Source organism: Trifolium pratense, linkage group LG4 (genome assembly GCF_020283565.1).
Source record: "Trifolium pratense cultivar HEN17-A07 linkage group LG4, ARS_RC_1.1, whole genome shotgun sequence".
Classification (NCBI taxonomy): Eukaryota; Viridiplantae; Streptophyta; class Magnoliopsida; order Fabales; family Fabaceae; genus Trifolium; species Trifolium pratense.
This window is the reverse complement of record NC_060062.1, coordinates 10,591,240-10,616,693: the sequence shown is the minus strand read 5'-3', so window position 1 is coordinate 10,616,693 and position 25,454 is coordinate 10,591,240. Positions and strand designations below refer to the sequence as shown.

Genomic DNA, 25,454 nt, shown 5'->3' with positions numbered 1-25,454 from the left:
TATGCTCCTCCAAACATAACTTGGATTGTGACCAAGTGATGATGCCAAGAAATTGCTATGGGGAAAATATCTAGCTTTGAATAAACGTGACACAAGACTATTCGGAGAAGATTGAAATTTCCACCCTTGTTTACCAAGCATGGCAATGTTGAACGCGGTAAGATCTTCAAACCCCATGCCTCCTTTATTTTTGTGCACCGAGAGTTTGTCCCAAGCCAACCAGTGTATACCTTTGTTATTAGACCCACCGTGGCCCCACCAGAAGGAATTCATCATTTTCTCAATGGCATCAATGAGAGAACCGGGAATTAGAAAAATACTCATTACATATGATGGAATAGCTTGAAGAACTGATTTGATCAACACTTCACGCCCTGCTTTAGACAGACACTTGCTACTCCAAGAATTAATTTTGCGCCAAACTCTGTCTTTAATATAATTAAAAGTTTCTTTCTTGCTTCTTCCAACCATCGACGGTAATCCAAGATATTTACCTGTTCCCAAGACTGCTTGAACACCTAGGATATTGGTGATGGAATTTTGGACAACCTGTGGTACATTCCTGCTACAAAAGATCTCTGATTTGGGAAGGCTAATAGCTATATTATTGGGTTAAATATTATTGGTATCTGTTTATAGTTTATTGGGTTAAATATATTTATATTTATAGTCATCTAAATAATCATGTGACTAGGGGTGATCGTATCCGAACATGGTTAGTATCTGTTTATAGTTTATTGGGTTAAATATATTTATATTTATAGTCATCTAAATAATCATGTGACTAGGGGTGATCGTATCCGAACAATCCAAAAGTAAAACTGCAAATCGAACCAATCTAAATCGAAACCGCAAAAAACCGCATTTAGTTTTAACCGCATGAATATTTTTCTTCCAAACCGCACAGTTTGGTTTTGTTTGCGGTTTTCATTTCAGAAAACCTTCATTTTAGAAAACCGAACCAAACCAAAATACATAACTTAGCTCTATCAACTATTAACAATCGACCCAAATTAAATCCATAAAACAATAGACTGTCAAAACTTATCATTTCACGCGATCCATAACTATATTATTGGTATTAAAGATAAGTTATTATGTATATGCAATTTCTGTATATGCATATTGTATCATGGAAAAAATAAAATAAAATTAAAATTTCCTATATTTATTTTATAACAAGTTGGAAATATAGTCATATTTTTTATATCGTGATAAACCGCACAAACCGAACCAATCCTAACCGCATTGGCTTGGTTTAGTTTGGATGGCTTTTAAAAAACGAACCGAACCGCATACATTTTTATCTCGCGGTTAGGATGACTTTTATGCTCAAAATCGAACCAAATCGCACTGCGAGCACCCTCTCACAAAATGTTTTTGGACACATACGGTTGCAGGATCCTATGTTTGGAACTCAAGTTTCAAAGCCAAAGACATGTTAAAACATGGCTCGGGAAATTGCTCATGTCAAGAGTAACTTCCTACTTCTATTAAGGATACAATCCTAGTAAGAGTTACAATATATTCATGATATCAGAATTCAGGCTTCAAAAAAAATAAAAATTGCAGAATTCACAATGTCTCATAAGGATACAATCCTAGTAAGAGTTACAATATATGAACCTAAGTTGGTCCTTCTCCTTCCAGAATGTGTTTAGATGGTAGCAGCCAGCAACATCCGTTGCAGCTGCAATATAAAGGGTTTTGAGGTCTTCGTAATAGTATTGCAACGACAATTTAGACTATCTCAGCTACATTTTTCCGCAATATAGAAATGCAACATCTGAAGAATGATAGCCGACTCTATAAATTTATCAAAGATATAGTTTGCACATACCGAATTTCACATATAAAGAATGATTTGAATTTAATGATCAGAACTATGGACGAATTTAAGATTGTCGATTTGATTTCAACTAAGTTGATGTTTCCACATTGTACTTATAATAAACTTCCAACAATCTCAAATTAATAAAGATCTCTAATCTTATGCTGTCAGCACAATAATAATCCAGATCGAAAAACTAAACTAAACGAAACTCTGCAAGTTTGAAGTAGCTAATTAATAGTATCATAGAATGGTACAGTGATGATTTGGAGTTCGCCTGCGAAGTTCTACATGTGCCTGATCAAAATGTCTTCTTAGTTTCTTAAACGATGAATCTTGACTTCGTTGATGAAGTTCTTCCTTTGCTCGCATAAGATGTCTTCTAAGTTTCTTAATTTCATTGTTTGATTTCATTTGAGCAGCCTTTGCGTACTCTTCGGCCGCTAGTCTTGCAGCTTGCTCTTTTGCCAATTGTTCCTCTAGCTTTGTAGTTGCTTCCATCAACTTTGACTCTATCTATAAATCCATATAACAATTGTTCAAAAAGAAAACACAATCTTAGATACCACAAAATTCAAGTTTAGAAAATCAAATTAAAATGCATACAATCAAGTCAAACAATGTTGTTGATAGCTTCTTCTATATAAAGCTGCTATAAAAAATATTTTAAAATTTGTGTCTGACATTACTCAAATTCACAAAACCGACTTATAAAGTGATTAATGTCTCTCGCACTTTTTTAGACCATAGCGTATATATATTTAACAAAGACTCGAAACGTACCATCTGAGTAATTTGATAAAGCTGGTCATTGTAAGCTTGTTGTTCCATTTGCTTTTTATACTCTAATATATCTTCTTTTGAATATCCTTGCATGGAATCAACCTCTCTTTGTTGTTTTTGTAGCTCCATTTCTCTTTTCTGTAGCCAAACGATGAATTTATTAGTATAGTAATAATATTTTTTTCAAGATTTAAGAAATGATATTGTGAAATTTGCAAAAGTCTTCACCTTAATTTCTTTAAATAACTTGTCTGTATAAGGTTGTCCACCATTCTTTGATATTAAAATATCTACGATAAAGAGAAGTTGTTGAACTTGTTTGTGACGCTTCTTTTCATCTTTGGTTTTGTTGTCAAAAAGCACGTATCGATTCCCACACAAAGAAAGAATTGCTTTTAAAGGCTCTGGACATTCACGGCCTAAATAATCGTCCAGTGTCTCGTCATTTTCCTCCAACTCATCTCCTCCGGTAAAGATCACAATCATGTAGTCAACAATTTTGCTGCCGAATAGTTTTTGCAAGCTACGCAAAGCACTTTCTTCTTCTGCACTAAAGCGTGTTCTAACGGAGAACACTACGAGGATGGCATGGATCCCGTCTTTGGCCAAACCAATGCACTTGACTATTTCTTTGCCGATTAACTCAGATCCGACAGTAAAATCAAATAATCCTGTAAAACATTTCATGTTAAACGTATACAACAAAGCTTCCAAGAATTATAAGAAGAACATCGGTACACGAGATTGCCAATCAAAACTTGGAACCAAACACCGTAAAAGTTAACATGCCTTTACCTAGACTATCATTATCCGTCATTCTTCGGTCGCTACCATTAGCAACTAATGATTTAGCGACCGATTACAGAATTATTTCAATAAATTGGTCTTATGGAGATTGAAATAAATCGTTCGCTAGATAGCAAATTTTTAGTATTAATTCACCGAACACGACCTAATTAGTTAAAAAGTCATTCTTCTCAAACACAACCTAATTAACTTAACATGTTTTTACCTGGACTATCAATAACATTAACAATCTGTCTATAATGCAGCACAGTTGCCTCCATCTCGCACGAGGTGGTGACGCCGGAAGAGCTAGCCCTTGACTTGAAGACATTTCTTCCAAGAATACTATTACCGGTTGCACTCTTGCCGTTGCCAGTACGGCCAAACAAAACCAATGTCCTAACATTGTCCAGTGTGGAAGAACAAGAAACACACTTGCAATCATCATCGGCCAGAACTGAAGTTTGCCCCATTGCAAATTAAAATCACTAAAAAAGAAAACAAGATAAAAATTCTTAACCATTGATTGTGATGACACTATACACATTATAATTTCAAATATTCATTATAAAGCTGATTTTTTTTTTTTTTGACAATAACAAACTTAACTCAATTCATTCAATAAAATAGACTCAATACAGGATGCCATATAATAAAATACATGGTGACTAGCAAAAGACTATGCTTATGATGAGCAACGTCATTGGCTTGTCGGTTTGTCGCCTCATAAAACTTATCCTAGAGTATGATAGAAACTATAAAGCTAGAATACTACATATAGTAGTAACTACAAAGATGATGATTGAGAGTCAATAACAAACTAATTAAGCTATAAGTAAATTTTGTTAAGTCAATAGTGTGTGATGTTGGATTATAATTATAATGATACAAAAGAAAACGCTACCATGTAGATGTAGATTATGAGATAGTGAAAGAATTAAGAAAAAGTATTAACACGAAGTTTCTAAATTACCTTACGGAGAAGAATCTTTCTGCAAAGAGAGGATAGAAACGTAGGAAACAAGCAAAACAAAAAACCTAAGCAACACCTAATTAAACCTAGAACTTGTTGAACTATTTTTTATAGATAGATAGATAGATAGATAGATGAAGTGAATTTATAGTAGCCGATATACTACACCCGAATTCCCACTTGTTGCGCAACAATTTTAAAAATTCACTTGTTCAATTTTGTTAAAAAAAACAAATCTCTCAATTATTTATTTACCTCTCTATTATAAAGGTTCCCGAAAATATTTAAATATTAACAAAACATCTTTTTTAAAGGTAGCTAGGAATAAACTGTCATCCTTATTAGTTGTATTCATCCGGTCTTATATGCCCGTTTGCCCAATTTGGTCTTCATATATATCAGCGTTTTTATTAATATTATGGGTTTTATTAATATTTTAGATTTTAGATTTAATAATGTTTAGTATAAAATGCCAAGTCAAATTAGAAAATAAAGCTAGAGGTTATTTTTTTTATCTACAAAATTTATTGAGTAATACATTCAAAAGAATAATAACATTATGATTCAATGAAATTTTAGGGTCGTTTGGATTGACTTATTTTTTAGCTTATACGAAATAATTTATGCAATAAATGAACTTTTATGCACTATTTTAAATTTTTCAAAGTAATTTATGAAAAAAAAACTTATAAAGAGACAATTTTTGTTAGTGAAAACTTATAAATTAACATAAAACTTTATTTAGAGCTCTGTTTAAATTTGACTTATTTTCAAATTTATAAAAATAATTTATGAAAATAATTTATGCAAATAAAAGCTATATCTTTACAAGTAGCGGATGTAGTGTGTCTCTTGGGAGTTAAACACTTAAAGCAGAATTTTTTAACACATAACACGGATAAATACCATACATGATGTGTTGATATATTATTGAACGCATATGTGTTGATATATTATTGGACAAATACCAGAGTTTAATTGTTGTGCACCGTCTGTGTAAGGATTCTTTACACATGCATCCAATGATGTCTTGCCACATCATTTAATGAACATGACACATCATGTGTTTTTAAATATCATACATGATGTGTTGATATATTATTGGACGCATATAAATTAAATTCTTTATTTTTATATAATTACTTTTACATTCGAAGTCCTTCACATATATGGTACTTTTAATTAGTTAATTTTAGTTTCACATAATATCCAAACCATATTCGAAAATACATAAAATTTTAGCGAGAGTTTGCCATTCATTTGGGTCTCACAAGACTCGACGGATAGTCTCTGCAGTTACGCGCAGAGGATACCCGATTTACACCAGAAAATACATAAAATCGAATAGCGGATTTACAACCTAAACCTATTAACCAAGAATCCAACAATATCTATAATTTAAATCGGAAATTAATCATTGAATCCATTTTTGTTCGAAATAATAAATTTCACCGTCAACACAAGTCATCTTAAAAGAGAAACCTCATCGAAATGCCTTGTGATAATATGCAAAAATATTCATTCTGATCGAGATGCCACAAGCATGAAGAAAAAAGTAATTAAATATTTAACAGAAATATATTAAAATTCAAAACAAAATAATAATAATCCGTGAAAGAAAAAAAAAACTAAATGAACTGTTTGCAAGTTTATCAGAGAATTGCACAAGTAGAGTGTTGTTCTCGCTTGCGAAGTTCTTCATGTGCTTGCTCAAGATGTCTTCTGAGTTTCTTAATATCATCATTTGATTTCATTTGAGCAGAATTCGCAAGCTGTTCTGCTTTTAGTCTTGCAGCTTGCTCGTTCGCCAACTGTTGCTCGAGCCTTGCAGTTGCCTCCATTAACTTTGACTCGACCTACAAAACCATATAATAATTGTTAAGTTTCTCGAGTAGGAATGAAATTTCTAATCGGTTATATTCTTGACTCGAGGTTTTTACTTTTTAGATTCAAAATGTGATGTCGAATTTTCTATCATACTTTGTTGCCTAACAAGAGGTACAAAAAAGAAAAAAGAACAATGAAATGATAAAGATCGCAAAATATAAACGCACCATTGCAGTAATTCGGTTAAGTTGGTCATTATATCCTTGCATCGAATCAGCCACTCTTTGTTGTTTATGCAGCTCGTTTGCTCCTTTCTGCAACCAAAAGGCGAATTTATTCATATCATAATATATAAATTTTCAAAAAAATAAACGACATTGTAAAATTTGCAAAACCTTTACCTTTAGTTCGATAAATAACTCATCTCTATAGGGTCGCCCACTGTTATTTGATATTACCATATCGACATTCATGAGAAGTTCTTGAACTTGTTCAAATCGCTTTTTTTTATCCTTAGTCTTGTTGTCGAAAAGCACATATCGATTTCCACATAAAGATAAAACTTCCTGCGATAATGTTAATTAACACATATCAGATAAGAAAGAATACTCCGCAATTAATCAAAATGACAGTAATAATAGTAACCTTCAAAGGCTCCGGACAGTCACCACCCAAATAACTGTCGAGTGTCTGGCCATTTTCTTCCAATTCATCTCCCCCGGTAAAGACCACAATCATGTAGTCAGCAATTTTTCTTCCAAATAATGTTTGCACACTACGTAGAGCATTTTCTTCTTCCTCGGTAAAGCGTGTTCTAACAGAGAACACTACAATGACGGCATGGATTCCGTCCTTGGCTAAATCAATGCACTTGACTATTTCTTTTCCGAGAAAGTCAATTCCAACAGAACAATCAAACAATCCTGTGAAAAATTTCTGGTTAAAGATATACAACAAAGTTTCCAACAATTTAAAGAAGAAATAGTTAAGCAATTAGAAGTCACAATTCACACACACACACTCCATAACTCAAACAATAGGTCATGTTTGTTTCGGTTCAGTTACTATATTGGTCGGGCGCATGCATTATAGCAACTAGTGACTTTTTGAAAGCCGGTCTCTAAATAGGTCACAAACTCAATTAGCGACCCATTTAGTGATCCATGTACTAAATCAGTTACTATATTGGTCGCGTGCATACATTGAAAGCCGGTCTCTAAATAGGTCACAAAATCGACCGATTTAGTGATCCATTTAGCAACCAATACAAGATTCGATTGCTAAATTCGGTTACATCATTAAATTAGTCGATAAATAGAATTTTTTTAGTAGGCCTAATTCACCAAACACAACCTAAGTTAACATGTCATTCCGCAAACACGACTAAAGTTACCATGTTTTTACCTGGACTATCGATAACATTAACAATTTGTCCGTCATTCATTGTAGTTGTCTGCATTTCACAAGAGGTTGTTATACCGGAAGAGCTAGCCCTTGATTCAAAGGCCTTTCTTCCAAGAATACTATTACCCGTCGAACTCTTGCCATTGCCGGTACGTCCGAACAAAACAAGTGTCCTAACATCATTATGTGAAGCAATCTCCCAATCATCAACAGCAAGAACAGAACTTCCACCCATGATATATTAAATTACTGAAAAAGATTTTAAAAAGAACAAACCATAAGGCATTGATTGTGATGAAACTAAACATATGGAAATTTCAAGTACTTATTTATGTCAACAAATAACAAATTAAATTGTCTAGTAAATGCAGCTCAGATGATAAAAGGCTACCAAGATATACCAAACTAAGTTTCACATTTGTTTATTATCAAAGTAGGTTTTACAAATATATGACACATTAATTTTATTGAAACTATAACAAAATTTAATTTTGGCAAAAAAAAATTTATGGTAGTTCACCATGTAATGAGATAAAAGTTTTGCTGCTCATCCTCATCGTATAAGTAAATATTCACTTTTCGAATTTAGGGTCGTTTGAAATTGGCTTATTTTTAAGCTTATTAAAAAAACTTATGTTAATTCATGAGTTTTTTACAACAAAGATAGTATTTTTATAAGTTATTTTCTCATAAACTATGGTGAAAACTATAAGCTATAAAGGTTAAAATTAGAATAAAAGGTAAAAACACCTTTAATTTTATGAAACAAGTTTATAGGCTACTATAATAAGATAAGATATAAGTTATCTTGTTTGTGTTACCAAATACACCCGTAAGCTATTTTCTCATAAACTATGGTGAAAAAACTTATGATAATAAATAAAAGCTTATTTACTTGCACAGCTTTGTATAAACTACAAAATAAGTCAATTTAAACAGGTTCTCTGAAGTATAATATTTGTTATATAATTGTGGTTGGAGAGTAGATGATGAAAGTGAAAGATTAAGAAACACTAAGTAACAAAGTATGAAGACTTTACGGAGTGAGTGACTTTTTCCGATGAAACGCAAAGGTAGGAAACAAGTAAAAGAAAACCCTATAAAGTGTTACACTTTTGAGTAAAATGTTAGGCTTATATATATAGTGAGAAAGTGAAGTGTGTGATCGTATATATCTTGTTTGGCAAATACATAACAAACAATTGAAACAATCACATAATTAGACGCAGATAAAGATTTCAACTCCAAACAAACTTCAATGTGTGTGAATTAAAAAACCAAGTTTTTTTTTTGGTTTAAAACGCAAAAAAAAAATGGTTACCAAAAGTTTGTTGTTTGATGTTTAATATTTATTTAAAAGTTTATATTTTGAAAAATAAACAAAATTTTGTGTTTTTGTTACACAATAAATAAATAAATAAAAGGGTAAATAGGGTTTTAACCCCTGCAAAATAAGCCAATTTTGCATTACCCCTGCAAAAAAAAACTTCGGATTACCCCCTGCAATATTAAGATTCTCTCTTTTTACCCCCTACTTGACAACTTGGCATAGAATCTTTATTTTTTTATGAGGTGGCATGCATATGTGGCATTTAATTTTTTTTTTAATTTTTTTTAATTTGCACATGTCATTTTTATTATTAAATAAACTAAAAATTAAAAAAATAATAATAAATTCTTTTCTAATTTTCCCTTCATCCCTACCACGATAACTTTCATTATTCAACAAGAACAACAACATCAACACCACCAAGAACAACAACAACATCAACAAAATCATCAACACCACCAAGAACAACAATCCAAACAGAACCCAATTTTTTTTCTTCCAAAAATCAATCTCGGTAAACCCAGAAACATAATCATAAATTTCTTTTGTTCTTCTATTCTTCATCCCTTTGCAACAACCCAATTTCTTCCTAACCCAAAAACATAATTCTATGAAACAAATTCTTCATCCCATCAATTCAATCCCTAACCCATAAATTCAAAAATCCAGTTTCTGCCTTTATAGGAAATTCGGTTCCTAGTTCCTGCCTTTGTTCTTCATCAATTATTTGTTTCGACGAATTCGGCGGAGTGATTCGGCGGATTTCTAGGTTTTATTTTAGGGAAAAAGGATTCTGGGATTCTGAGTTTGTATTAGAGAAAAAATAATTTTGGGTTTTGAGAAGAAAAATGAGAAGGAGAAAGATTTGTGTTATGTTACAGGAAAAGATTGTGAGTTTTTTTTTTTTTTTTTTTGCGTTAGAAACAATGGATTAACATATCTTTTTGAATTAACATATTTTATTTTTAATAATTGTTTTTTGACACAATATTTTTTATTTTTCTAAAACTAATTAAGTGGGATTTTTTAAATATTTGTCACCAATTTATTTAATAATAAAAATGACATGTGCAAATTAAAAAAATAAAAATGAAATAAATGCCACATATGCATGCCACCTCATAAAAAATAAAGATTATATGCCAAGTTGTCAAGCAAGGGTAAAAAGAGAGAATCTTCATATTGCAGGGGATAATCCCAAGTTTTTTTTTTGCAGGGGGTAATGCAAAATTAGCTTATTTTACAGGGGGTAAAACCCTATTTACCCTAAATAAAATTTTGTTGTCGAAGTAGACAATTTAAGTCTTGTCCCAAGGCCGCATTAGAGATAAGGGCGAAGATGGCGAACGTCTTTAAGTCTCTGAAAATTTGGGGTTCAATGGGTCTTCTAATATACTACTACTCCGTCCCAAAATATAAGCAAAAGGAGGTCAACAAAAGTGAATGTATCTGGACTAAATTTTAAACTAAATACATCAACTTTCATTGACCAATTTTTCTTATATTTTGGGACGGTTTGAGTACAACTTACCAAAAAGCTGATTCTTTCTAGAAAAAGTAACCAAAAAACTTTTCTCTCCTTCCGTTGACTAACAACATAGCCAATTTATATATATTTTTTTTTGGCTTAATTATCTTTTGGTCCTTAAAGACATTTTAGGTTTCACAATGGTTCCTTAAAGAAAAAAATGTTCGGATTGGTCCCTTAAAGACACATCTGTTTCTCAATTGGTCCTTTCTGTCAATTTTTTACAAAAAACGTTAGTTTTAATTTACTGGATTGTGGATGCCATTAAGTGTAAGTGGTCTACCAAAAACCTTATTAATTTTTAAAATTTTAACCATTAGAATTTTTTGTTATATTTGGAGTTAAAATTTAACGGAAAGGACCAATATGACAAACATATATGTCTTTAAGGGACCAATCCGGACCTTTTTATCTTTAAGGGACCAATCTGAGCCTTTTTTTCTTTAAGGGACCGTGGTGAAACCTAAAATGTCTTTAAGGGACCAATAGACTAATTAAACCTATTTTTTTAAATGTAATTAAATTTGATTTAATTGTATATTTGGCCCCTGATGTTTATTTTAGGTTTTAATTTGGATCCTTACGTTTAAAAGTTTCAAGTTAGCCTTTAATTTTTATTATATTTTTTTTACATATTAAATATTAAATTATATTGTGTTATTGGAAAGAGGAAGTGTGGGCAAAAAAAATAAAATTTTATTGGTGAATTAAAATTAGGGTATAATTGAAAGATAAAGTGTAAAAATACACTTTGTTAATTTAGTATTACTATTCTAAAAAGACCCTTAAAAAAACGGACGGAGTAATAAAAAATAATGATAAATTAGTAAATCACAAATTCTCTTTCTTTTATACATTTTCTTTTCCTAATATTTATTAAATTTTAAAAATTATTGTGCAATCGAGAGACTATATATTTTTAAAAATATAATTATCATACTTAGAAAATATAATATAGAAATAAAAAAAAAACTTAAAATTTGACAGGGATTATACTGTTGTTATTATTATTTTGGTAAGTAATTTGAAAATAAAAATTAGAGTGGCACTGTTTATTTTTGGTTGTGAAGCAGCGATGGAGGAATGGGAGAATAGCGAAATTTGGCACCAAATATAGGATTATATTGCAGCAGTTTCTGGTTGTGTTTAGGGATGGCAATGGGTAGGGTATGGGTAGGGTACTATAGTACCCATCCCCATACTCGCAGATTGAAAAAATACCCGTACCCATCCCCATACCCGCGTGGGTAACAACTTTTGCCCCCGTCCCCATACCCTATGGGTACCTAGGTACCCATACCCGTACCCGTTACCCGCATTTTTACTAAAAATAAATTGATCAATTATAAAATATCAAATAATTTTAATAGAATTAAAAAAATTTCAAAGATTTTAATATTGACTAATAAAAATTATAAACAAAATTATTACTAACCTTATGTTAAAGTTCATATTTATGTTAAATATTCACATTATTTTTATATTATGTTATAAATAAACATTTTTATTAAAAATATGTAATAGTATAGTAGAGTTGTATTGTTTTAAATTGATTTATATATATTATAATATAATAATATAAATAAAATAAATAAATATATATTATGCTGGTATGGGGCGGGGTGGGTACTAAGGTACCCGTACCCGCACCCATACCCGTTCATTTTTGCGGGTAATTACCCATACCCGTGCCCGTACCCAAAATGCGGGTTTTTACCCTACCCGTTGTGAGTAATTTTTGCGGGTACCCTCTGGGTATGGGTCAAATTGCCATCCCTAGTTGTGTTAATGTATTAATCAAGATGCTTGATGAATTAAACAATGATACCAGAGATGGCTATGCTGCTCAGGATGTTGTGGCGGATGAGAAATAATAAAAAATGTTGGAATGATAAAACCCCAACTGTTTTTGAGGTTACTAGAATAGAGATGGCAATGGGTAGGGTATGGGTAGGGTACTATAGTACCCATCCTCATACCCGCGGATTGAAAAAATACCCGTACTCATCCTCATACCCGCGTGGGTAACAACCTTTGCTCCCGTCCCCATACCCTATGGGTACCTAGGTCCCCATACCCGTACCCGTTACCCGTATTTTTACTAAAAATAAATTGATCAATTATAAAATATCATATAATTTTAATAGAATTAAAAAAATTTCAAAGATTTTAATATTGACCAATGAAAATTATAAACAAAATTATTACTAACCTTATGTTAAAGTTCGTATTTATGTTAAATATTCACATTATTTTTATAGGGGTTTTCTAACTTAGACCCTAGTTAGGTCTAAGTTAGCAAGGTGCACCTTTTGAGTTGGACAAAAATACCCTTTTTTTTTTTTTTTGAAACAATAGAGCAACTGGGGCATGTATGTAATTTGCATCATAAAATAGCGCGCCCCCCAAAATAGCGCGCCCCCCATGCAACAACAACAACTATTACATTTTTTAAATTTCTTCCAAATTTCGACCTCATTTTACGTGCGAATCGAACGCCGATTTCAAAAACTAATACCGGAAACCTTTGTAAAATTGAAAAACGATCAAAATCCATATAAGGAACGTCGAGTTTCGTTGAGTATTGAGGGAGATCGAACCGGGTCAAAAACCGGGTCGCGCGACCCGTTTCTGCATAAAACGGGTGGGGGGGACGATGAACAGTGCGCGTCGCCCACGCCCACTCTCACCGGAGGCGCGTGGGGGCGCGTGCGGCCTCAGGGAGGCTCTATTTTTTGTTTTATTTTTTCATAATAAAATAGTAGATAATATTCTGGAAATTTCGGTATATTGTATGAAATTTTTGGAGACCTGAAACTATTTTTAGTTAATTAAATGATTAAAAAGGTAATTAAAAATATTATAATTCCATAAAAAATTTCCAAAATTTTATGTAAAGTACTATGAATTATTTAGAACCCTCTTGTGTACCTCACTCTCCCTAGTTCAAGTCATGAAATTATTTTCACAAATTCCGCTGATTATTTAAAACCATTTAACAAATAATAATAATAATTTCATAGATTTGTACTCTGAAACCAATTGTTTTTTATTTGTTTCTAATAAAATATTAGATAATATTCTGGAACTTTTGGTATATTTTATAAAATTTTTGGAGACCTGAAACTATTTTTCGTTAATTAAATGAGATAAAACGGTAATTAAAAACTATTGTTTGCTTCTGAAACCATTTAGCTGGTACTATGGTTTCAGAGAGTTGTACTTTGAAACCATTTTACTGGTAGAATGGTTTCATTGAGTTGATTCTTAGTTATTTGCTTATGAAACCATTTAGCCGGTAGAATGGTTTCAGAGAGTTATATTCTGAAACCTTTTTGCTGGTATAATGGTTTCAGTGAGTTGATTGAGTGGTGCGTGTTAAATTACAACACACAAGTAACGTACTTAGTACGATACACATAATTTAAAATGCAATAGAACATATAAATAACGAGATTAAGGAAGTGAAAAATTATGTTTATATATTACTATGAAACCATTTAGCTGGAAGAATGGTTTCAGAGAGTTATACTGTGAAACCATTCTAGCAGTAAAATGGTTTCAGAAGCAAACAATTAAGAATCAACTCCCCTGAAACCATTCTATCAGTGAAATGGTTTCAAAGTACAACTCTCTGAAACCATTGTACCAGCTAAATGGTTTCAGAATGGTTTCAGAAGCAAACAATTAAGAAATTACTCACTGAAACCATTCTACCAGTAAAATGGTTTCAGAGAGTTATACTGTGAAACCATTCTACCAGCTAAATGGTTTCACAATATTATATAAAGATAATTAAAGGTAGTGAAAAATTGAGTTTTTTTTTTGTGTCCAAATCAAACGAACCAAGTCTCTATTTGTAGACAAAAAAAAATTATGAATTTTGGTATAAAAATAAAAAAATAAAAAATTAATTTACAACGAAATAATTGAGTTTAAAGTATTAAATGGAAAAAAAACACGCCAACCACCCAGCAGTTGACACGTGTCCTGCTTTTTTTAAAATAAAATTTTCTCTCTCCAGGCGCAGATCTAGTGTGTTGCACGCGCTGGCTTATCATGGAGCTGGATGATCTAGACTGTCTGATTGATCCGACAGCCATGATGAGATCATCTCTTGGCCGTCTGATGGAAATCAACGGTCTGTAACGGTGGTCCTGCGGTAGGCGCGCGACACTGGATGAGCGCCAATATGTTTTTTTTTTTTTTTATAAAAAGAAAGGGTATTTTTGTCCAACTCAAAAGGTGCACCTTGCTAATTTAGACCCAACTGGGTCTAAATTAGCAGCCCCCATTTTTATATTATGTTATAAATAAACATTTTTATTAAAAATATGTAATAGTTTAGTAGAGTTGTATTGTTTTAAATTGATTTACATATATTATAATATAATAATATAAATAAAATAAATAAATATATATTATGCGTGTATGGGGCGGGGTGGGTACTAAGGTACCCGTACCCGCACCCATACCCGTTCATTTTTGCGGGTAATTACCCATACCCGTGCCCGTACCCAAAATGCAGGTTTTTACCCTACCCGTTGTGGGTAATTTTTGCGGGTACCCTCTAGGTATGGGTCAAATTGCCATCCCTATACAAGAAGAGCTATAGGGAGCATTTAATGGAATTGACAAAGATGCAAAAAATAAGAGATTTAGCATGAAGAAGCTAGGAAGCACCGACACCTCTATGATTAGGCGTGTCGCGGTATCCGACACGTGTCGGTGTTCGACACTCGTATGACACTCGTCCGACATGTGTCGGATAGCTCATATCAGTGTCAAAAAAATTCAATTTTTCCTTTAGTTTGACACTCCTTTGATCGATGTCCGACACCTGTAAGACACTCGGATGATACGTGTCGGACAAGTGTCCCAAAAATAATTATTTTTTCTTTGCACATATTAGACATATCTACAAGAGTTAAAGATTTGTAGAAACAACAATATTGATCAGTGAGGGATTAAAGACATTACATTTTAATTACGATATTTTTAGTTTTTTCAATCGTAGATGGATAAATAAAGGTAAAATACTATTATATCTTATTTTAAAACTTTTTTTAAAAAATAACTTGCTCAAATTAGATTTGCATGTATATATTTTGATTCTCAATTTATATGTTTTATAAATATGTAGCGGTGTTGGTGTCATATATTTTTTACATTAACGGTGTCCGTATCCGTATCTGGTCGCGGTGTCCGTGTCGGAGTCGTGCTTCATAGAATAGAAGAGCTATATCCGTTCACATTGTGGAATGTGAACGCTTCACCTATATATAGAGTGTCCCACCTTCTACCCCTCATAAAATAATTTTATTCAAAAAGGAACATAAAATAATTTCTTTTACTTTTTATTGAAAATAAAATCTTTTGGTCAAGAAAAGTTGAAATTCAAATATAAAAAAGAAAATCTTTTGGTCAAAAAAAATTAAAAGTCAAATCTTTTAGTCAAAATAATTTAATTGAAAGGTGACCCTAGTTATTCTAGCAGCATTATAAATGCTAGTCACCCCTATTCTATTTCTCATTCACTCATTTCCCTCACACTCCTTTCTTCTCAAACTCAAAAAACAATCATGGCATCATCATCCGAGAAGAAGATCATTCTCAAGAGTAACGATGGTGAGATCTTCGAGGTCGAACAGACGGTTGCAATGGAATCCATAACGATCAAATATTTGATCGAGGACAAAGGTGCCGATGACACGGCTATCCCTATTCCGAGTGTAACCGGCAAAATTTTGGCGAAAGTTATTGAGTATTGCAAGAAGCATGTTGAGGCACCAAGTGCCAAAGATAAACCCTCTGTCGATGAGCTTAAGAAATGGGATGATGAATTCCTCGAGGTTGATCTAGCTACTCTCTACGATCTCATCGAAGCTGCAAACTATTTGAACATCAAGAGTTTGTTGGATTTTACAAGTCAGGCTATTGCTGATATGATGACAGGTAAAACACCTGAGGAGATTCGCAAGACATTTGGCATTATCAATGATTTCACTCCCGATGAAGAGGAAGAAGCTCGTCGCGAAAACCAATGGGCTTTTCAGTGATTATATAATGCATATGTTAATTTAGTCTCTAGCGTAGATTTAAGAGACTGTTGATTTACTTTCATAAAAAATAAAAGAATAAAAAAACCAATGTTTTATGTTATTATGTTTTGTTTTATTTGAAAGAAGTGCAATAAATTTCTGCATGCATATCAACTTTGATTCCCATTCTTTTTATCATTGATTATTATTAACTTTTGGAATAAAAATTGTATCAGTTTTATTGATTGAATTATCAGAAAAATACTATGACCAAGAACACACTACAAATCAATGTTGGATCAATGTTGGATAGGATGGATAGCTTAACTGGTTAAGCTAGTTGAGCAGTTGAGCTAAGGGTTAAAGGAGTTGGATGTCCAGATTCAAATCCTGACAAGGAGAAAAACTAACATAACATTGTAACAACTCATTCAAAAAAAAAAAACTACAAACATAGTACACATGATTTTTTTTTACACATGTCAACATGGTCTTAACCGTCATAATACCGTGAGTAAGGTTTAGCCATGGCTTCACCGAAATTAATGGAGAATGGGTGTGAGTTTCAAATAAATCTAACAAAACTTTTTATCAAAATTAAAACTCTAACAAATCACATAAACTAATACTAAAAATTAATCTACTTTTAAAAATCGACATTTGATATATTAATGTCTATACTATATGCAACCACACGAAACGGAGCGGGCCGAGCAACTTCGGATCGATGTTTGGGCTCAAAATTCAAGTTCGTCCTGTTTATTGACGAGTTAACCTTGGCCGGTCTGCCAAACAATTTTTTTTTTCTTTCTATTTTCTAGGTTTAAATTTACTAATCTTAAACGGGTTAGGCCGAGCAGGCCAACTTAAGGTACCAAACTTAACACTTCAGTCCAACCGATAAAATATGACGGGTTAAACAGACCGGCTTGACAGGTCCAACCGGTTTCGCCACCCCTATCTAATATGTAACAGAGAAAATACTATATTTTCCATGAGTAAAAGACATATATACCCATTAACAAATCTTTTTATTCCATCCTTAAAAAAAATATTATATTTGCTTCCTTAACATGTACTACTATTAATGTACTATGTTAACATTTTCACGTCTTAGAAAAAAACATAGAATAGGTATTTTGTTATTTTGGGAAAGAAAATTTACTCAAAAATAGATATTATTTAGAAAGCAAATATTTTGACCAAAAATAATTAAAAAATGTAAATACTTTTAATTTTATTTTATTTTTTTACCAAAAATAATTAAAAATCAAATATTTTGGTCAAACATTTTTTAATTGAAAGGTGACCTAGTTATTCTAGCACCATTATATATACTACTCACACCTACTTCTTATTCACTCACTTCCCTCACTATCTTTTCTTTTCAAACTCAGAAAAAAGAAAGTATGGCATCATCATCAGAGAAGAAGGTCACTCTCAAGAGTAACGACGGTCAGACCTTTGAGGTCGAACATGCAATTGTCTTGGAATCGCAAACGATCAAGCATATGATTGAGGATTGTGCCGATGATGAAATCCCTATTCCAAATGTAACCGGTACAATCTTGGCGAAGGTCATTGAGTATTGCAAGAAGCATGTCGAAGCTTCTAATGATAAACCCTCTAATGATGATCTTAAGAAATGGGACGAGGATTTCGTGAAGGTTGATCAAGCTACTCTCTACGATCTCTTCTTGGCTGCACACTATTTGGACATCAAGAGTCTTTTGGATCTTATATGCCAAACTGTTGCTGATATGATAAAGAATAAGACGCCCGAGGAGATTCGCAAGACTTTTAACATTATCAATGATTTTAGTCCCGAGGAAGAGGAAGAAGTTCTTCGCGAACTTGCATGGGCTTTTGATTAATGATTGTTAAAGAAAAGATTTTTATGTTATGCGTTGTTTAAAATATAGGTTTGAGATAGTTAAGAGAATAATGCTTTTGTTTTTCATCAATAAAAGAAAAGAGTTTTATGTTATGCGTTGTTTTATTCATGAAAGTATTGCTTCATAATTTTATTTTATTTTCCTTTCGGTTTATATTCATCGAGTCGGATCATGAATCTGCATATCAACTTAAGCACAAACACAAACTAACTATCAGTTAAAAAAATAAATCCAATCCGGATCATCTTCAGCAATGAATCCTTCTGCGATCTCTGCTGCTCAATTTAAACCGTTAAGCTTTACTGCGTGAGTTTCAATTTTCATTAGCGCATATGAGTATTATTTTTTTTGTCTGTTTGGTAAAAATAAGTTATAAGCTGGTTGATAGATATGATAGCTGAAAAACTAGTTAATTGAAATTAAAGTGTTTGGTAAAATTAGCTTTTAAAGTAGTTAATAAATATAAAATGACACTGATAGTGGGTAGTTTCTGATTTAAAGTGGGTAGTTATTAAATTAAAGAGTAAAAATGGAATAAAGTGTAAAAAGCTATAAGCTCAAACGCTACTTGAAATAAAATTTGAAAAAAAGCTATAAGCTAGTAAAAAAAAGTTTGTTATCAAACACCTCTAATTTTTTTAAACAAACTTATAAGCTCATATAATAAACTATAAGCTAGCTTATTTGTGTTACCAAACACACCCAAATGTTTCTAAGTTATTCTTTTTAGTGTATATTCACTTTGGTTTGTAGCTGCCCATAATTACGTCCTCGCATTAACTTATTGTATCTAATTCATGTTTTGCTCTCTTGACCCAACAAAATATGTTTGTTCTTATAAATAAAAAGAGATTAATTTGTTGTGTAAAAAAAAAGAGATTAATTTGTAAGCATTATATTTTTTTTACAAATACATTTAATTAATATATGAAACCAACACATACTAAAGGGGTTAAAGAATTGTTTACATCAGAAATCGACTCGGGTTCTCCCAAACAATTTATCCAAAGGGGGCTCATAACCACTTGAACTCAATCGCTTAATTAGGTTTTTTATTTTATGTTGTGTTCACAACTTACTGTATATATTTTTCTCTGATTAAGGGTGACCATTAGACGGGACGGGAAGAGTGTTATAACTAATCCTAACATTGTCTTAAATTTTGATTAGGTCATTTTCAAGACCCTAAATCCGAAAAAATCTGATAATCTATAGGTAAGTTAAAACCGGGTATATTCCCATGTTTTTATCTTCAATTTCATCCTCAAATGTATAAATTCTGATTAAAAAAAGAGTGGATATAAAAAAGAAATTATGAAGCACTTAAATGATAGGGCTCTCGTAGATCTTGGCATGAGAAATTGAAACAAGATCTTAGAAGTGATGATTCAAGGTCTTAAAATGTGGAGTTCTCTCTCAAAATCCATTTTATTTACTGAATTGGTGTGTTTTATTTTTTTGGTTTAATCTCGGTTGAAGTTTCATGAATGTAGTGTAGGGTAAGAGAAAGGTTTTGATCTAGTGTGATAATGTCTAATTTTATAATGTACACTTAGATTAATTTAATGGTTAAGTTAAATAGTACACTGACGAGGGACTTGATAGAACTCTCAGCTTAGAATCCACATGATATGTTACTACATAAGAGAAAAATTACTCAATCTTTTTATAGATTTAATAATTAAGTTTAATAGACAAATTCTTAATTTTATAAATAACTTTCCGAGTGGTCGTAGAAAAAAAACCATTAATGCGAAAAAATACCAGAAACGTTTTGTATATAAACGGTCATATATAGGTCTGTTTCTAAACACAATTTTTTTTCATTAAACTCAAACTCTTCCAAATTCTAACAAAATTGTGATCAACATACGAAAATAACTATTTTCATTCATTTTAAATAAAATATATAATTAATAGAATTACATGCATAATAGGATGGATCGGGTAATCCGAAGACATCCGGACCCGTCCTAATCCAATGTCGGATTATTATTTGATCGGTCATTTTTTACAAAAAAAAAATCGTGTATACTGCATAGGACGGAGTTGGGACCGAACCAAAAGTCTTGGATTGGGTTGGGTCCTCTTGCACCCGTATTTTTTATATGCATATAGTGTCGGGTCACGAGGGGGCAGTAAAGAAGATTATCCACATTGAGCTTAATTAAGAACAACTCTATAAGTGAGTTGGACACCACACTTTTACGCAAAACCTTAAGGTGATATGTTTATGGATCCTCTCGCTTATAAATTATTCAACCTCCACTTTTCTAAGCAATGTGGAACTTAACTCACACTTGCCACAACAATCTCCGCCTCAAGTGTGAGTCATTGTACCGCTGTTGTTGTGCTCGCAACAAGACACGCCGCCTGACGGACCTTTGTGATGAACATGCGAAAATAACTATTTTCATTCATTTTAAATAAAATATATAATTAATATGCATAATAGGATGATCGGGTAATCCGAAGACATCCGGACCCGTCCTAACCCAATGTCGGATTATTATTTGGTCGGTCATTTTTTACAACAAAAAAAAATTGTGTATACTGCGTAGGACAGAGTTGGGACCGAACCAAAAGTCTTGGATTGGGTTGGGTCCTCTCGCACCCGTATTTTTTATATGCATATAGTGTCGGGTCACGAGGGGGCAGTGAAGAAGATATCTACATTGAGCTTAAGAACAACTCTACAAGTGAGTTGGACACCACATTTTTACCCAAAACCTTAAGGTGATAGGTTTATGGATCCTCTCACTTATAAAGTATTCAACCTCCACTTTTCTAAACAATGTGGAACTTAACTCACACTTGCCACAACAATCTTCACCTCAAGTGTGAGTCCTTGTACCGCTGTTGTTGTGCTCGCAACAGGACACGCCGCCTGACCACCACCTTTGTTAGGAAGACTTTCGATACACAAGGAGTCGGTCGAACCATCGGCTCTGATACCATTGTTGGGTCACGAGGGGGCAACCAGGGGTATCATCCACATTGATGTTGTGTTGATTGTTTTGGGCATGGATTCAATCAAAGGAAGGGTTATGTATTTTCCTTATTCTGTTTGGAATTAATGTTGAAACAGTTTGTGTATCATTCCATTTGGTTAAATCATTCTATTGCTGCATTTGTAGATTTGTATATATATTGCTGCATTTGCATAATTACCTAATAAGCATATTTAGGTTAATTAAAACTAGCATTTACTTTGTAGTATTTAAACTAACCAAATAGTAGTTGCATACTTGCATTTGATTTGGATAAGATTTGGAGGATATATCTGGAAAGGAATATTAATGAGGATTAGTGTGTTAGTTTTTGGCACTGCAGTGCAGAGTATTAAGAGTAGGGAAAATTGAAATGAGAACGTGTCTTCTGGGAAAATATATGAAACCGAGGCATCCCCGGTTGGGAGAATAAAACAATGATATTAGTGTCGTTTGCAGGAGAATAAACACCATTTTTCTGCCTTCTCTTTCCTATTCTATTACAATTCTTGTCATGCCTTACCCGGGTTAAATATGCTTTAGTCAATTTCAATTTAAATAGATTATACTAATTTAAATAGTAGTAAATATGCTTTAGTGAATTTCAATTTAAATAGATTATACTAAATTTATGTTGGTTTTGTTTTAGAGGATGGAATTGAATAGAGAGCCAACCTGTTTTGAGGTTTATCAGAGAATGCATAAACCAAAGGAAAAATCAAATGAGTGGTTTAACAAAGAACAAGCTCTGATAGCTGTAAGTATAAACTAATCTTGTTTAAGTTATAACTTTTAGCAATGTAAATAATATACTAATAGTTACAATTTTTCAGGAAAGTTACCAAACTAAATTGTTTGAGAGAAATTCTCAAATAGGTGAGGGTAGTAACCAACAATCTGATGATAGTATATACATGGAAGTTGTTGGAGGCATTAACAAGAAGGGACACATATTTGGATTGGGATCTCAAGCTGCCACTATCAAAGAATCTTTGAAATTTTCTCCTTCAATTTCTACTAATGTGGTACAGTCAGATAAAGTTGCTGCTATGGAGGCTAAGATCGAAGCATTAACCGTTGAACTTGAGCAAAAGAATCTTGAACAAGAAACGTTAAAACAAAAGATGGAGCATTGGGAGCAGATTTTGGGAAGGTTTGTGCCTAGTATTAATCAAAACTCTCCGGGTCAACTTGGAAGAGAAGGTGATAATGAAAATTATGAGATGGATACTAATGAAAATTATGTGATGGATGATGAAGACGATGTGTTGGATGATGAAGCTTAGCTTTAGTTACTTTCTTTTATGTATTTTTGTTAAATAAACTTGATGACAATTTTAGCAAGTGAACTAAATTCGTCGCTAAGTAATAAAATTTATAAGATTCGTATCCACAAGGATTGTTCTTATTTTCAACTAGACAATTAAATTAAATTAGGATTAATAAATAAATTGCAAAGGGGGTTTTCAGATTGATTTGTAGTAACAATGACAATAATTAAAATCGCAAGAAAATTGAAACGTGAACTTTTAATAGAGAAAGACGATTAGGAATTAATTTGAATCCTCTCTTTGTCCCTAACTGGTACTCTAGGTTCTAGTCCTCAACAATGAAATTCTTATAATTACGACAATATAACAAAATAGACCGAGTCCAATTCCTTGGCTCATCAATCCCGTTTATCTAATAAAGTACCCTAATTCCTTAGGCGAAACTAATATTATCAAAAGCTTTAACGAACGTTATATTAACAATCATGCCAATTAATTCTATATTCGGTTTGATATTATATTTAGTGCAGTAGTGGTGCACTTGATACTTTGTAAGAATGACATACATTTGGTGTCAATCGAAATTTGATTTTCTCACATTCTAGAATTATATAAATTACATATAGTAGATAAAAATTAATATTTGAAAAATTGTATAAGCATTTAATTGCTAAATAAGAAAATAAAAAAAAAAAAACTTTATAGAGACGGAAAATGTGTTTTGTCAATATGGAGACAGAATTATATGCTTAGAGACGGAATTTTTGAGACAGAATTATTTGAATTTAGAGACGGACAATTCTGTCTCCTTTAGAGACGGATTTATTATGTTTTGAATTCAATGTTTAGAGACGGATGTTTATTTGATAGTGACAGATAAATTTTGTCTCCAATCAGAGACAGAATATAAAATCTGTCTCTGATAGTTTAGAGACGAGGAAATTAAAGACAGAATCAAATTGGTCTCTAATTCTGTCTCTAACATGCTTAGTGACGGAATATTGGCATTTTAAAGACAGATTTTGCCCGTCGGTATTTAAGATTTTTCTAGTAGTGCCCTTTGGCCTTGAAGGATAAGAAATTCAGCTCTAAACCACTTTGTCATAGTTGTTTAATATCGCTTGTTAGGCAATTGATAGCTTTTAATTAACCTTATTATAACTGTTTAATAGTTTTTTTCTTTCTTTTGTATTTTTAGGATTTAAAGTTTGGAATGTGAATAAAAGAGTGCATTTGACTCATTTTAGCGGCAAAAATCTTTTATTAACAAACTCATCCTAATATAAGACTTTTATTTTACATAAATTTGCATAATAGACACAGACTGGCGCGGAACGCGCCTATCTGGCCGCTAGTCTCTATAATTTTATTGAATGAAAATGTTTGTCTTCAAGGCTTCAATAGTTTAACTTAAATAGTAAGGAAAAAATAAAATTAACAAATCTAACTAAAAGATTGCAAAAAAAAAAAACAAATCTAACTAAATAAAGCTAACAAATCTAGCTAAAAGATTGTAAAAAAAAAACAAATCTATCTAAATAAAAATAACGATGTAGTAAAATTAAATCTAACTAAAATAATAAGATACGCTCTCCTACATAAACCTCTCCTACATAAACAAATCCACTCTGCCTTAATGTTTGACTCTCCTTCGCAGCAAAATTCATTGGTTTTTCAATCATATATTCACCCACATCTCAATCCCAATTTCACAATCGCTACTTCGTCTCTCTCAAAGCTTCTTACTGATTACGGAGGTATAGATGTTTGGAAAAGGTGTTTCTCGAGAGTACTTTCAACCCCGGGCATGTTCTATGGGGAAGAATGCATTCAAAACTGGTCAGGCGAAAGAGAATATTGTTTACATTGACTTAGATTGTGATCAATTTGATCATGTAGAAATCATAGATTGTCCTGATGCTGTTTTACAAAAACTGCGCCATTTTAGTAGGCCAAGTAAAGATAAAACATCGACACCGCGTAGTGTTATTATTAGCATTGATGATGATGATGATGATGATGAGAGTGATGATGTTGATGGTGTTGGAGAGTTTGATGGTGATGCCTCTTCAAACAAAAGGTTTTCTACGCCCTCAAGTGTGCGAAATTATGTACATGTAGATGTTGATGATTATGATGTGTATGTTTCAAAGAGGCATAAAAGTACCGGATTCTATTCAAATCATTGGAATCGTGATGGTGATTGTTCTGATTGTGAGGTCATAAAACGTGAACAGTGGGAAAAGGTTTCGGCAAAGAGAAACAGAAATGAGAATAATATAATTAATCAAAAAGAAAAGCATAAGGAAACCAAGTTATATAAACAAGCCATGGAAGAGGAATTGGCATCCAGACAGCGAGCATTGCAAATTCAGGCAGAGGAAGCACAAAAACTGCGAAAACTGCTCAAAAGAAAAAAGGCTGAAAATGGCCGAATGCTGGACATTGAAAGGTCAAAAAAACGCCTTGAAGAAGTGAAAGAGAAGCAAAAGAAAGACGAAGAATTAATGAACACGAAAGATAAACTACGGGTCGAAATATTGAAGATCAGGCTCAGTCAATTGGAGAGGCGAAGCACAAATATGACCTCACTGCTTCGTGGCTTAGGAATAAATGTGGGGGAAAGTCTTAGACCTTCGCCAAACGAGGTGCATGCTGCCTATAAAAAAGCTATTTTGAAGTTCCATCCGGATCGTGCATCAAAAACCGACATTAACAAACAAGTTGAGGCCGAGGAGACGTTCAAACTCCTCTCAGTCCTGAAGAAGAAGTTTTGTTCGACTTCATGGCGCTAG

The 25,454-nt window shown here is 32.5% G+C and overlaps 6 protein-coding genes across 6 annotated transcripts; 4 read left to right on the top strand and 2 right to left on the bottom strand.

Annotated features, from left to right (window-relative positions):
* Positions 1-2,020: 2,020 nt before the first annotated feature.
* LOC123923376 (immune-associated nucleotide-binding protein 9-like) lies at positions 2,021-4,321 on the bottom strand. Its single transcript, XM_045976064.1, has 5 exons — positions 4,305-4,321; positions 3,627-3,888; positions 2,843-3,285; positions 2,615-2,752; positions 2,021-2,347 (listed from the first exon to the last, which is right to left on the bottom strand). The coding sequence occupies exons 2-5, from the start codon at positions 3,871-3,873 to the stop codon at positions 2,075-2,077; spliced, it is 1,101 nt and encodes a 366-aa protein (XP_045832020.1). The 5' UTR covers positions 3,874-3,888; positions 4,305-4,321; the 3' UTR covers positions 2,021-2,074.
* A 1,491-nt stretch (positions 4,322-5,812) lies between these two features.
* On the bottom strand, positions 5,813-7,892 carry LOC123923377 (immune-associated nucleotide-binding protein 9-like). Its single transcript, XM_045976065.1, has 5 exons — positions 7,605-7,892; positions 6,846-7,123; positions 6,602-6,766; positions 6,428-6,514; positions 5,813-6,229 (listed from the first exon to the last, which is right to left on the bottom strand). Exons 1-5 carry the CDS (start codon positions 7,837-7,839, stop codon positions 6,026-6,028), a joined length of 969 nt encoding a protein of 322 aa, XP_045832021.1. The 5' UTR covers positions 7,840-7,892; the 3' UTR covers positions 5,813-6,025.
* Positions 7,893-16,044: 8,152 nt separating this feature from the next.
* Positions 16,045-16,521, top strand: LOC123923339 (SKP1-like protein 1A). Its single transcript, XM_045976025.1, has one exon. The coding sequence runs from the start codon at positions 16,045-16,047 to the stop codon at positions 16,519-16,521; it is 477 nt and encodes a 158-aa protein (XP_045831981.1).
* Positions 16,522-17,912: 1,391 nt separating this feature from the next.
* LOC123923331 (SKP1-like protein 1A) lies at positions 17,913-18,377 on the top strand. Its single transcript, XM_045976018.1, has one exon. The coding sequence runs from the start codon at positions 17,913-17,915 to the stop codon at positions 18,375-18,377; it is 465 nt and encodes a 154-aa protein (XP_045831974.1).
* Positions 18,378-22,030: 3,653 nt separating this feature from the next.
* On the top strand, positions 22,031-22,698 carry LOC123921769. Its single transcript, XM_045974440.1, has 2 exons — positions 22,031-22,145; positions 22,222-22,698. Exons 1-2 carry the CDS (start codon positions 22,041-22,043, stop codon positions 22,672-22,674), a joined length of 558 nt encoding a protein of 185 aa, XP_045830396.1. The 5' UTR covers positions 22,031-22,040; the 3' UTR covers positions 22,675-22,698.
* Positions 22,699-24,422: 1,724 nt separating this feature from the next.
* On the top strand, positions 24,423-25,454 carry LOC123922095. The gene has a single exon (XM_045974841.1). It carries the CDS (start codon positions 24,423-24,425, stop codon positions 25,452-25,454), a length of 1,032 nt encoding a protein of 343 aa, XP_045830797.1.

Excerpts from the sequence above, each read along its gene's own strand:
- LOC123923331 (XM_045976018.1), top strand. The coding sequence starts at position 17,913 with ATGGCATCATCATCAGAGAAGAAGGTCACTCTCAAGAGTAACGACGGT.
- LOC123923376 (XM_045976064.1), bottom strand. The coding sequence starts at position 3,873 with ATGGGGCAAACTTCAGTTCTGGCCGATGATGATTGCAAGTGTGTTTCT. Across the intron at positions 3,286-3,626 it reads TAATGTTATTGATAGTCCAG|GATTATTTGATTTTACTGTC; the intron begins GTAAAAACATGT and ends AATGTTTTACAG. Across the intron at positions 2,348-2,614 it reads TTTATCAAATTACTCAGATG|ATAGAGTCAAAGTTGATGGA; the intron begins GTACGTTTCGAG and ends ATGGATTTATAG.
- LOC123923377 (XM_045976065.1), bottom strand. The coding sequence starts at position 7,839 with ATGGGTGGAAGTTCTGTTCTTGCTGTTGATGATTGGGAGATTGCTTCA. Across the intron at positions 6,767-6,845 it reads ACTGTCCGGAGCCTTTGAAG|GAAGTTTTATCTTTATGTGG; the intron begins GTTACTATTATT and ends ACATTATCGCAG. Across the intron at positions 6,230-6,427 it reads TTAACCGAATTACTGCAATG|GTCGAGTCAAAGTTAATGGA; the intron begins GTGCGTTTATAT and ends ATGGTTTTGTAG.
- LOC123923339 (XM_045976025.1), top strand. The coding sequence starts at position 16,045 with ATGGCATCATCATCCGAGAAGAAGATCATTCTCAAGAGTAACGATGGT.
- LOC123921769 (XM_045974440.1), top strand. The coding sequence starts at position 22,041 with ATGGAATTGAATAGAGAGCCAACCTGTTTTGAGGTTTATCAGAGAATG. Across the intron at positions 22,146-22,221 it reads AAGAACAAGCTCTGATAGCT|GAAAGTTACCAAACTAAATT; the intron begins GTAAGTATAAAC and ends ACAATTTTTCAG.
- LOC123922095 (XM_045974841.1), top strand. The coding sequence starts at position 24,423 with ATGTTTGGAAAAGGTGTTTCTCGAGAGTACTTTCAACCCCGGGCATGT.